Below are 13,841 nucleotides of genomic sequence, written 5' to 3' on the forward strand. Positions count from 1 at the left end.
GTAAAGCCAGGGCCTTACGCTGCGCAGCTGCTAGCCCCTCACTGGGCGGAGGACCGCTGCGGGGGTGCCGCCAACTTTCTGGTCATAAGACCAGACGGATCCTGTGGACATAGCCGTAGAATCGGAGAATCCAGCCCATGCTCTTTGCTATCTCTGACAATTTTAAACTGGACAAAGACCTAAAATGGCAGAATTTATATCTGTCTGTGACCACGAACAAAAGGAGCTACCTGGCAGTAACAGAGAACCTTGACTCTCATTATCTCTGAAGAGACACTAACAACCCTCCTATGGGTTGCACAGACCAAATTCAAAGAGAGCATTACAAAGGCCCTATGCATTTCATAACCCATGCTGGCCTCAAAACCTTCCTTTCAACTTTTAATGGACGAGACATTCAACAATCATGGGGAACCAGATGAGGGATGCATACATAGGTGAGGTGGTGGCGTAGTGGTATTGTCACTGGACTGGTAAACCAGAGACCCAGAGCAATGCTTTGGGGACCCAGGTTTGAATCCCACGACTGCAGATGGTGAAATTTGAATTCAATAAAAATCTGGAATTAAAAGTCTAATGATGACCATGAAATCATTGCCGATTGTTGTAAAAACCCATCTGGTTCACTAATGTGCTTTAGAGAAGGAAATCTGTCGTCCCAACCTGGTCTGGCCTACATGTGACTCCAGACCCACAACAATGTGGTTGACTCTTAACTGCCCCCTCAAGGGCAATTAGGGATGGGCAATAAATGCTGGCACAGCCTGCAATGCCCATATCCCATAACTACTTTTTTAAAAAGTTGTCAAAGACTGCGTGAAGAGGTGGGAGTCATGTGACATGGACTTCAGGTTTGTGGAACCAATAATATTATCTTGCTGTATTGCAAAGTTTGTCTGCCATTTTACTATCTGACTAGCAGCAACATAGACAAGGTGCTGTGGCCCAGTTTGGACACCTGCCCCCCATCTACACGGCTTCGAATGAAAATTCCATATGATTGTCTACAAACCTTATTTAACTCTGCATGCTTATTTAATCATTGATTGATTGATTTATTGTCACATGTACCGAAGTACAGTGAAAAGTATTTTTCTGCGGCCAAGGGAATGTACACAGTAGACAAAATGAATAATCGACAAAGTACATCGACAAATAAGTAATTGGTTACATTGCGGACAAGGGCCAAACAAAGCAAATACATGAACAAGAGCAGCATAGAGCTTCATGAATAGTGTCTTACAGGGAACAGATCAGTCCGAGGGAGACTCGTTGAGGAGCCTAGTGGCTGTGGGGAAGAAGCGGTTTCTACGTCTGGATGTGTGGGTCTTCAGACTTCTGTACCTTTTGCCTGATGGAAGGGTCCGGAAGAGGGCAAAGCCTGGGTGTGAGGGGTCTCTGATAATGCTGTCTGCCTTCCTGAGGCAACGGGAGGTGTAAACAGAATCAATGGGAGGGTGACAAGCTTGTGTGATGCGTTGGGCTGAGTTCACCACATTGCAGTTTCTTGCGATCTTGGACCGAGCATTTGCCATACCAGGCTGTGGTGCAGCCGGATAGGATGCTCTCTATGGCACATCTGCAGAATTTTGTGAGAGTCGATGCAGACATGCCGAATTTCTTTAGCTTCCTCAGGAAGTAGAGACGTTGTTGGGCTTTCTTGACTGTTGCATCAACGTGAGTGGACCAGGACAGACTGTTGGTGATGATGAACCCCAGGAACTTAAAGCTGTCGACCATCTCCACTTCGGAGCCATTACGCTTCCTGAAGTCGACAATCAGCTCCTTGGTTTTGCTGACAGTCGATGTTCAGTTCCTTGGTGAAGACAACACCACCAGAAAAGTGAATTATCCCGCATCGATTTTCAGTTCACCGACTCCCGTGAAGAAATAGCCCATTAGACTTTGATTCTGGAGTCTGGAACCTATGTGAAACAATAATTATTTTCTCTGTGGTCTCTGCACTGGAAATCTTTAGTTTCTCTGTCCCTCTTTTACTGTATGAATGCAAATGAGGCAACATTGTGAGCCTCCGCCCTCATTTTGAGTGTGTGCAAACAAACTAACCCTTTGAGTTCATCCTATCTTAGTTTGCTGCGGGATTATTAGTAGAAAATTGGATCATACCAAAACTGAGAGGTTGGGAAATATGCCACTACTTAAAAACGGGGGAACAAATCAAAACCCCTTTCAATTTACAGACAAGTGGAGAGTGGAGAAATCTGTGCTGTTTAACTTAACCCCCTTTCTGTCTGTAAAAGTAAGTAAAGAGGCCATAGTCCCAGATGACCATAGGTTGCTCCCTCCTTTTGAGAGGAAGAGCAGACTGGTGGTGATTTAACCGGAAGATCACCACACCGCAGGTGAGGGGCAAGGTTGAGAAGGCGGATTCTCTGTTCCTGAGACTAAGTGTTGACGCAGGGGCAGGATTAATGGACTTCTACGACTGACAATCCGGCGCCGTGCCTGGACCAATTCACTGACCGTTAAGGGGCTAGCACGAGTGCCACGTGGAACACGATCGATTCCAATCAGAAATGGTGCCGGATTCACTGGATTCAGGATGGACACTCAGGAGACTGACAAGCTGCAGCTCCATACACATACTTCACTCCCCACACACACTCATCCCAGCCAACAGGCAGCAAGGAGAGCAGCACCCCGTTCACAAACAGCAAACTGGAGAGCCTGCTAGATGCCAAAGAGAGGCGGGCTACCTTGTAACCCAGAGTGGGAAGGACACTGCCAGCCGCCGCCGTTTGCCATGCCTGGGTGCAGGTGGCAGACGTCCTGAGCGCTGTGAGCAACGTCAGGATGGGCCAGCAGTGTCTTTAGAAAACTACACAACCTCCTCAGGGTGGCCAGGGTCAGTAGGCAGCATTGTGCCCCCAGCATCAATCTCCCCTCCCCCCCGGAGGACGGCTGAACCCCCACCCTGCGCAACATGCCAGCCACTGAAATCACCAGCTACCCTGTCCCTGGGCTGCATGCGTCGGACTATCTAACACTGTACGTTTTTTGTCTTCCCCCCCCAAAAAGGTGAAGGCCACTCACAATCACTGTGAGAGAGAGAAGACTGGACCACTGGACCTACGGCCTCTCACCTCAGTGGAACAGAGGGCACTGGACGTGGTCGGTAGACCCGGAGAGAGGGCGGTCGTTGAGGCGGAGATCGGCATCAGGTGAGGAGGTGACACCCCACTGCATTGTGGTTCTCCATGGCATGTGTGTCACCCCCCCCCCCCCCATCATCCTCCTACATCCCTCATCCACCCCCACTCCCCCTGGCCCGCGATGCAATCATGCGTCTTGTCTTGCCGGGTATTGGGCGAAGACGTGCATGATGTGCATCTCATGGTCACACACTTAGCTGCACATTAATCAAGTGGATCCGCTTATGATTTGTGAAGACCGGGCTGTCATCAGCCCGTCGATCACCCCTTAGACCTGGGAGATCTTGGCGATGGTGGCGAACCCCCTGTCCGGGCATCCTTGTAGGCTCGGTTCACATTGAAATTGATGTATTGTGCTGACTGGGCACATAGAGCCTCCATGACGGCGTGGATGCACCAGTGCACCGATCTCTGTGAGATTTTGGACAGGTCCTCACTTGGCGCCTCGAAGGACACCGTGGCACCTTGATGGCCACCGGGAGCAGGTATCCTTCCCCATTCCCCCACGGTGCCATGTGCGTCATGATCTGGCAGCTATGTCGCACTGTCCAGTGCTCAGCCAGAGCCCAGTCTGGCAGGTCCTCGAATGACAGGCGTTGCCGGTACACATAAGACCTCATGCAGTGCCTCCTTCTCAACTCCTCCGCAGCCTAATGGGTGGCTGGCTCCCCATTCTCACCGGCTGCCTCCTTTTCCTCTCAGGCAGGCTCCACTGCTGCATGGTTCTCCTCCATGAGCAGCTCCAGCTCGTACAGCCTTAGTGCATTGCCCAGGGCTGAGGCGACTAGGAGGAAGGCCACCATTCCTGGTTGAATTCCATTATCCATTGTCTGCAGGGGCTGAAAGGCTGATATGGTGTGTACCCCCGTGCCCAACCAGGTCCAACGGGTTACATGGTGGCCCCGGTTTGCACTGCGGACCCTGCCCCCGTATGTCCCTCTCGACCCCACCCCTCCCTACACACCTGACACTTTCAGGGCCCGGCATTGTGGGGGGCTCTAGTTCTGGAGCCCCTCCTTGCTGCCAGGGGAACAGTCGGCGGGTGTTGCCCTTGCCAGCAGTACGCTCAATAGCCCCCGTCCAGTGGCCCCCTGTAGCAGCTACTGTGGCCATTGTCCTTGGGTGGGCTGCGTGATGCCTGCCGTTGGGTGGTGGCCGGCATGGCGGGGGTGGGGGGTGGTGGGGAGGCGGTATGGTGGAAGGTGGGGTGCGAGTGGGTGGTGGGGTGGGGGCACTCACACGGCTGGTGTCACTCTGCAGACCCACGGGCCAAGGTGGGTGGTCAGTGGGGTACGCAGCAAAATGGCTGCGTTGCAGGCAATGGCGGTCCATGCCTGGACACCCCAGTCCCATGGGGGTTCACCCCAGCCTCACGGTCCATCCCGTGGTCACCTCCTGCATCCCCCTAAGCAGGCTCCGAGCCAGCCTGGCCAGTGTCAAGAACGGCAGCCCACGGTCACTCCCTCCCCCTCATCAGCCACGGCACCGGTTTCCGATTTTTAAAAGCACAAGTAACCTCGCCGTCGGGAATTCCCCCCTGTGGCGGTGGAGGATCACAGAGGCCCCGGAGAATACCTGATGGGGCCCACTAATGATATGCAGACAGCATTTATCGTACGTGCGGAGTAGAACGCATTGATGCCACTGTTGAGGCGCCGGAGAATTGCGATTTGGCATGAATCCGGTGCTGGCCACAATTTCGGCATCAAGGTCAATTCTCCACCCAATCGCCTTTCCCGATTTTGCCGTCGGCCAATGGAGAACCCCGCCCATGGTCTTTTGAGCCAAGATCCCATTCTGGGATCTTCCGGTCGAGTAATAACATCAACTGGAATTGTAACAAAAGTATCTGACAGATGTGACCAAAGTCGATTCAATGGATTTCTCAACAACCCACCTGGAAATTTGTCATGCCGTGAGCCAACTGGTCTCAATGAAGTTCTATCTTTCTCACAAGGGTTTCCAATCTCCACGTTTAAAGAACCTGCCTTGGAAAAGCTCTCCCAATGTCGCTCTCACTCGTCTTCAGCAAGAATCTACCTTCAGAGCTTCAATCTCACTTTCGAAGATACTTTCTCCTGGATCTCCAAGTACACTCACGCTTCACCTTCTGGGCATATTTTCAGATCTTTGATTGTGTCAAGTGGAACACTACTGCTCCAAAAGATACTTTTGCCCTTATGGTCCGCAGCACGGAGCCACTTACCTTTGGCTGCCCTTAGATCTTCAGCCAATTTTGCTTCAAGTGTGCTCGCTGTAGCTCTTTCTTTTATCTGGAGTCAAAGCTTTGCTCCTTTCTCTCAGCTTTGTTTAGCAGGATCTGTTTCTGATTTCCATCTGTGTCCTTGACTGTCTTCTGTGACGTCTTTCTGTCCCACTCACTGGCTTGGGATCTTCTTCCTTGTTTGGGACCTTCTCTATGTTCCTCCTATGCCCTGCTTGTTGGGACACCTTCTTTTTAATAGTGTTCCTATTCAGGTCACTTTTCTTCTCCGTCTGCACATGTGCTGTGGACTGATTCCTGCCTGAAGACGTGAAAATGGATGAACTGCACTTGTGTAGCAGTCTCCCAGCTGTCACATGCGTAAAATCAATGAACTGCACATGTGTGGCCATTCTCCGGCCGGCACAAGCGCAAAAGAAGCCCAAGGGCTGCTGGGAACTGTAGTTCCTAAACTCGAAACAACCGATTTAGGTACGCATTTCCTTACAAGAAGATAATGTAAATTGTTTTATCTTCTGAATTTGTATGCGTCTGTAAATATATTGCTGGGGTGAAGGAATAGTGAATATTTGAATCATCGTCTTATGTTTGTCTTGAGATATTTCCAATCTCCTTTTTTTCTTGTTTAATACATGATTTATTCTTTGTGTTATAAGAATATCAGCAGACTCCAGTGAATCTGTTCAGTAACGTTCCTCCACAGTTTAAAATAACAAATTAGGATCAATCAAGCATGTTTTACTCTGGATCGAACATGTCCAGTATTAACATCAGCCGGGATTGTAACAAAGCGCATCTCGACCTGGAAAAGAGGTAGTGCAATGAAGAATACAGGGCGAAATTCTCCTACCCGCCCCGCCACATTTCTGCGCCGACCGGCCAGCGGGAGTCTCCGTAACACCGGCCGGTCAATGGGGTTTCCCATTGTGGGCACCCCCACGCCGTCGGGAAACCCCCGGGCGCCGGCAGAACAGAGACTCCCGCCGGCGGAGAATGACGCCCACAGTCTCAGTACAAAGCAGTAACAAAATGGCACAGTAAAGCCTGTGGAGAAAAGCACTTTAGCCGAGAAGAAAGATTTCAAAATCAGACAATAGAATCAGTGGTTGTGAGTGTTGGGTTGGCACACTCGCATAAGACTAGGAACAATCTGCATCAATTTAGGTTTATTCAAAAACCATGCATCTTATTCAACATGTGCTGCCGTGCAACAGTGCCACAGAAGCAAAATCCTTTGTGGGATCCAGGCCAGGATGAGGGCATAAACCTCTGATGATGAAAGGGTTTAACTGTTCTTTTATATTACATGGTTCCCCGACACAGGGGGACATTAGGTATAGCATCTATCCTATCACCGGGTGATATAGCACTCAACCACAGACCCATTAGACTTTTCCACAGCTACACTGTTGCTTCATAGTGCCATGGTCCCAGGTTCGATTTCCGGCTTGGATCACTGTCTGTGTGGAGTCTGCACATTCTCTCCCTGTCTACGTGGGTTTCCTCCGGGTGTTCCGGATTCCTCCCACAGTCCAAAGATGTGCGGGTTAGGTGGATTGGTCACGCTAAATTGCCCTTTAGTGTCCAAAAGTTAGGTGGGGTTGCTGGGTGGAGGTGTGGGTTTAGGTAGGGTGCTCTTCCAGAGGCCAGTGTTGTCACAATGGGCCGAATGGCCTCCTTCTGCACTGTAAATTCTATATGATATGATTTTATATGATTTTATTCAGCACCAGTGAATTACAGAGTGGTATTGGTGGAACCTGCAAGATAAAGGCAGGTTGAGGGCAGATGTCACGTAGTAATTCTTTAAATAAAAGGTTAATCAATAGCTGGAAGGGATTGTCAGGAAGAGTATGACTAAGGCCTGGACACTGAATTAATTTTCAAAATTAGATGCTGGAATGTGAAGACGATAGATTGGTTTTCTGGAGAGATATGAAATTGGTTAAAGGGGCTTCTTTTTCCAAATCGATCTTGTGATTTTGTCGATTTCTGAAGGTGGTTGGACACAGATGGGATGTCCAAACTATTTAGGAAGTCAGTCATTGCCATACTACCTAACGGGAGATCAGATTTAAAGAAGTTGTGATAAAAGGAAGCAAAGGTCAAATTAGTATCAGAGAGTCAGATTATGGGAGGAGCTATAGATCTGGGAGATAAACGGAGAAGCAGCCTGTCACCTGAGCTGGTGGGCTAGTAGATGGGCAACTTTGTCACCATATTCATAAAAAGTCCCCCTTGAATGCCGTAACATGTGCACAGTTTTATTTGTGGAAAATAAGTCAAATTGAGCTTGGAGCTTTAGTCTTTCTGCATATAACTCAGGGGTGGGGGTAATGGAATATTGATGGTCTATTTCTAAAATTGAATCCACCAATTCTTGTTGTTTTAATTTTCTTTGTCTGATAATATATGTATTGTAAGAAATTACGTTTCTCTGGCGAACTGCCTTGAGGGTCTCCCATAATACTAATCGGGTGGTGGAATCAGATTTATTTGTTTTATTAAAAACATCTATATTGGTGGAAATAGATTTACAAAAATCTTTTGTCAGGTCGGAATTGGGGTGCGTTGGCAGGTTGACCTGCTCGACAGCAGGCAGCGTAGTGGCCCATCTTGCCACAGCGGAGGCATTGTCGGTTCTTTGCCGGACATTGCCGCTTTAAATGTGCGGATCCACAGTTGCCGCACGTCGTGACGTCATGGCGTTCATTGCGCCATCGCGCATGCGCAGTTCGGTCCTGCGTAGAGCGCGCCTGCGTGTCACGTCCCTCTGCGGCGACGTCACTTTTGCCACGTACAAGCGCGGGAGGCCGCGGAAAGCGCGCGAAATGGCCGCCCTCGGCTGGGCCGCGGGCCGGGAGGAACTCGATCGCCTGGACCCGCTCGGCCTTGTAGGACCCTTGCCTTGCCGATTCGGCCGCGTAGGACCCCTGCCGTGCCGATTCGGCAGCCTGGAATTGGGAGTAGCGGCTGGTCGCGTTTTCATGGAGGACGCAGGCTTCGATGGCGGTGGCTAGGGTGAGGCTTTTAATTTTGAGGAGCTGCTGGCGTAGGGTGCCCGCGGTGACCCCAAAAACAATCTGGTCCCGAATCATGGAATCGGAGGTGGCCTCGTAACCGCAGGACTGCGCGAGGATACGGAGGTGTGTTAGGAAAGCTTGAAAGGGCCCATCCTTACCCTGAGGTACCTCTCGAAACTCTCATTTACCTCGAAGCTGAAGTGTTGCTCGAGTTTGAGAAGGACCATCTTGTACTTCGTCTTGTCCTCACCTTCCGTGAACACCAGCAAGTTGTAGTTGTGGATGGCGTGTTGCCCTGCCGTGGAGAGGAGGAGGGCGATTTTCCTGCTGTCCGAAGCATTCTCCCTTTCTGTGGCTTCTAGGAAGAACTGAAAGTGCTGTTTAAACAGCTTCCAGTTGACGCCGAGGTTTCCAGCGATTTGGAGCGGCTGCGGCGGGCTGATGGTGTCCATGGCGCAGGATGGCAGATTCCTTAAGATGCGTAGGTAGGTCTCACAGTTACTGGGTTCCAATCCTGGTACTATGTCGTGTTGGGTGCTCTGCTACACAGACGAACCAACACGGTTGCGGATGGTACAACTCAAGTTTTATTAATAACAATCACAACATCTGTTACTGTGGTTCGTTCATTACCAGGTCCAGGAAGGTGGGATTAGAAGACAACACCTGGGTGTCTTCGAGCTTGCAAGGACAAGATGGACTGAATGGCCTTGTTCTGTGGCGTAACTTTTCTCTGCCTCTATGACCGTCCTGCTTTTGTAATCTTTGCCTCAATTAATAAAGGCAAGTGTCTCATATGCCTTGTTCACCACCCTATTAACCTGTCCTCCTGCCTTCAGAGATCTATGGACAAAGATGGCAAGGTCCCTTTGTTCCTCAGACCATCCCAATGTCATGTGACGTTCATTGAATCCTTCCTGGTTAAATTTCTTCTTTCAAAGTGTATCAACTCACAATTTCCAGGGTTAAGTTCCATCTGCCACTTATCTGCCTATTTGACCATCCTGTCTATATCTTCCTGTAACCCAAGACACTCAACCTCACTGTTAACCACCCTGCCAATCTTTGTGTCATCTGCAAACATACTGATCTTACCCCCCACAGTCAGCTATGTCCTTTATATAAATGACAAATAATAGCGGACCCAGTACAGATCCCTGTGGTACGCCACTGGATACTGGCTTCTAGCCACGAGAGCAGCCATCTGTCATCACCCTCTGTCTCTTACAACTAAGCCAATTTTGAATCCACCTTATCAAATTACCCGGTATCCCATGTGCATTTGCCTTCTTTATAAACGTCCCAAGTGGGACCTAGTCAAAGGCTTTGTTGAAATCCATAGAAACAACATGAACTGCACTACCCTCATCTGTACACCTGGTCACCTCCTCAAAAAATTCAATCACATTTGTTAAGCATGGCCTCCCTCTGACAAACCATGCTAACTATCCCTGATCAAACCTTGCCCCTGCAAGTGGAGATAGATTTGTGGATTCGAGATACAGGTGTACAAAGTGGAACAGGGGAACAAATTGCGAGACATGGACCCGAACTTTAGACGAAGGCAATGTTCTGGCACCCTCCCACAGTTGAAAAGTCAGGGCAGAGCCACCACTGCTTGGTCAGGTAACACCACAGTAATTTAACAGCTGTCAGGACATTAATTGGCCCAGGGTGAGACTGCTGCTCCATCTGGGAGCCTGGCCCCCAAAGGCTGCCAGCCAATCAAATGGCTTGCAGCTCTTTGATTCTAATTGTGCCACCAGGAGCGGTGGCCACTTCTGCGACAAAAGACTCGATGCACCCTGCACCCACCCCCACCCTGCCACTCAGGTGGTAAATTTCCACCCATGGGATGAGAGATAGTAAAACTAATTTTTAAAATATAAACAATGAGTGTACTGACCCAGGGACACTACCACGTTGGCTCATCACTGACTCCAGCTCATCCAGGAAGATAGTAGAAGGAGCATGAAATCGAGCAAGTTCAAACAGCACCTGGGAAATACAATAGGTAATGCATTTCAAAAATATAATTCATAAGTCAAAATCAGTATACTTTCTTGCAAGGCAGAAATGACAAGAACACATTATACAAACAATTCCCAAATGGGTGGCACAGATATAGCTACAAAACATCTAGTACTGACATGGGACAAGGAATCAAATAAAAAGACACAATATAATTAGGAAATAAATAAAATTCATAGATCCCTCTGCTCCAATATAACAAAGAAAGGAATAGCTGAATAAGTTGTGCCGCAGGATTTATCAGAAAATATTAGGAAGGCTGAAAACAGATTTGGCTGAAGGAGCCCATCAACCAACTTCATCACATCCTTCCAGAAAGTGAACCCTACTGTCTTCCCATTACAGCATATAGTTGTTTCCAAATGAAAACAAAATTCAATAAAATCCGAGGAAGGGGTCTGAAGACCAGAAATGTCGCCTGGCTGACATCTATTTCTCCAGACATGCTCCCTGGCCTTTTCAATTCTTCTCTGGTTTTGTTGTCAGATTTCCAACATCATCTTGTTTTCCAAGCCAAAACCTCAGGCTTCCTGAAAACTATTTCTAGCTGGTCATGGTCATTTATTAAAAGAAACACTTGCTTTTTACCAATTCAACTCTGGACTCCAGATGAGTTTTCTAAACAAATATAAGCTGTGCCTGTCTTGTTATGTGTGTAAGTCTAAACAAAAAGTAATGTCCTACAATCCTAAAAATACTGAAAGGACTGCTCATTTTAGGCCTGGAAACTAGGGAAGGGAACACTCAGTTACTACTTAGATGTCCAAGACTTGCTTGATGTAATAATTCAGGCAGATGTTAAATGGGTGGGCAGCCTGTCCATCTGAAACAGGTGCTAGCTTGCTTAAAGATGTAAATCAATTTCATGCTGCAGGTACTCTGCGTTCCCACGGTCTCGCGTGGCCTAACCAACACTCCTTCATGAGATGGCTGAAGGCCACTCAAAAAAAGATTTTAAACATTTTTTTATTTTATTTTTTTCTGGGCCCAGGAGAATATTTTTAAGGGGCTTGCTGAGAGGATGTTACCTCTCAAGGGGGAGTCTAGGACGAGAGGGCATAGGTTCAGAATAAAGGGGAGCCAGTTTAAGACTGAGATTAGGAGGAATTTCTTCTCTCAGAGGGTTGTGAGTCATTGGAATTCCTTGCCACAGAGAGCTGTGGGGGAAGAGTCCTTGTGTATATTCAAGTCTGACATAGATAGATTCTTGATCAGTCAGGGAATCAAGGGTTATGGGGAAAGGGCAGGAAAGTGGATGCGAGGAATGTTGGATCAGCCAGTATCCTATCGAGGGACCGAACAGCCTACTCCTATTTCTTATAGTCTTATTGTCCAAGAAGTATGCTTTAGAACTCTAGGATGTAGACCATTAGATGAATTTGTCTTTAGTCCATTAAGTTTGCCTAATACTTTTCTTCTGCTGATGTTAATTACTTGAAGTTCATAGAAATATAGAAAATAGGAGCAGGAGGAGGTCATTCGGCCCTTCAAGCCTGCTTCGACATTCATTGTGATTATGGCTGATCATCCAACTCAATAGGCCGTCTTTCCCCCAGATCATTTGATCCCTTTTGCCCAAGTGCTATATCGAACTGCTTCTTGAAAACAGAGTGTTTTGGCCCCAAGTGCTTTCTGTGGTAGTGAATTTCATATGCCAACCACTCATATTAGCCCTTTAGTTACCCTCTATATATGGGCCGGGATTCTCCCCTACCCGGCGGGGCGGGGGGTCCCGGTGGGATGGAGTGGCAGGAACCACTCCGGCGTCGGGCCGCCCCAAAGGTGCAGATTTCTCCACACCTTTAGGGGCCAAGCCCTCACCTTGAGGAGCTAGGCCCGCGCCGGAGTGTTGGCGCGCCGCCAGCCGGCGGGAAATGCCTTTGGCGCCACGCCAGCCGGGGCCGAAGGGACTCCGCCGGGCGGCGGAAGTCCGTGCATGCGCAGGAGCGTCAGCGGCTGCTGACGTAATCCCCACGCGTGCGTGCGGGGGGGGGGGGGTGTGTCACTTCCGCATCGGCCATCGCGAAGGCTATGGCCGAGGCGGAAGGAAAAGAGTGCCCCACGGCACAGGCCCGCCAGCCTGCGGATCAGTGGACCCCGATCGCGGGCCAGGCCACAGTGGGGGCACCCCCCAGGGCCAGGTCGCCCCGCGCCCCCCCCAGGACCCCCGAGCCCGCCCATGCCACCAGTCCCGCCGGTAAGGTAGGTGGTTTGATTCACGCCAGCGGGACTGGCATGACAGCAGTGGGACTTCAGCCCATCGCGGGCCGGGTAATCGCTGGGGGGGGGGGGGGGGCCGCCAACCGGCACGGCACGATTCCTGCCCCCGATGAATTTTCGGTACCGGAGAATTCGGGGCCGGCGGGGGCGGGATTCACACCCCCCCCCCCCCCCCCCCGGGGGGTCGGAGAATCCCGCCCATGGGGTGCAATTTGTGTCTTCCACTGTGAAGACAAGACAAAATATTTGTCCAATTTAATTGCCATTTCCTCATTCCCTTGTATCTGCCTCTAAGGATCCAACATTTACTTTAGTTACTCTAGTCATAATATTCCTCTCAACTTCCCTAGTAAGCCAGAGGTGGATCTTTCTTACTGAGTTTTGATTTTTGTGGAACATATATTTAAATTATTCCTTTAAATATTTCCCACATTGTATTTACCAACATGTCATTTAGTCTATTTACCCATTCTACCATAACCAGCTCTTCCTTCATTCATATGTAATTGGATTTGACCGAGTTGAATATTCATGTTTTGTGCTCAAGTGTGTCGCTCAAAAAACATCAGCCCATTACCAACATTTTTACAGCTCCCCAACAAAAACTCCTCCCTTTCAGCAGACCTGCTGGCCAGCTCAATGTGAGGACCAGCTGATTTGCCACCCTCTGAATGGTGAGCTGTAGCCTTTAAATCAGCCAGCTGAAAGTGGAATTTGGTTTTATCCTCAGGCCAGCACAGACTTTTGTGCAGAACCGACAACTTTGGACCCTTTTCCAGAACCGACACTCCGACAACTTTGGTAGGTAAATTGAATTTCTCAACTCCTAATAAGAACAACGAAGAACAAAGAAATGTGCAGCACAGGAACAGGCCCTTCGGCCCTCCAAGCCCGTGCCGACCATGCTGCCCGACTAAACTACAATCCTCTACACTTCCTGGGTCCGTATCCGCTATTCCCATCCTATTCATGTATTTGTCAAGATGCCCCTTAAATGTCACTATCGTCCCTGCTTCCACCACCTCCTCCGGTAGCGTGTTCCAGGCACCCACTACCCTCTGCGTAAAAAACCTGCCTCGTACATCTACTCTAAACCTTGCCCCTCTCACCTTAAACCTATGCCCCCTAGTAATTGACCCCTCTACCCTGGGGAAAAGCCTCTGACTATCC

General features: G+C 49.3%; 1 protein-coding gene across 5 annotated transcripts in view; it reads right to left on the bottom strand.

The window, feature by feature from the left end:
* Positions 1-13,841, bottom strand: part of katnal2 (katanin p60 subunit A-like 2) — a 179,097-nt gene that overhangs the window by 11,744 nt on the left and 153,512 nt on the right. For all 5 annotated transcript variants that reach the window (XM_072497461.1, XM_072497460.1, XM_072497462.1 and 2 more), the window contains one exon: positions 10,327-10,418. In XM_072497461.1, the coding sequence (XP_072353562.1) occupies positions 10,327-10,418 (92 nt within the window). The remainder of the gene's footprint in view (positions 1-10,326; positions 10,419-13,841) is intronic.

Source organism: Scyliorhinus torazame, chromosome 3, assembly GCF_047496885.1.
Source record: "Scyliorhinus torazame isolate Kashiwa2021f chromosome 3, sScyTor2.1, whole genome shotgun sequence".
NCBI classification, from domain to species: Eukaryota; Metazoa; Chordata; class Chondrichthyes; order Carcharhiniformes; family Scyliorhinidae; genus Scyliorhinus; species Scyliorhinus torazame.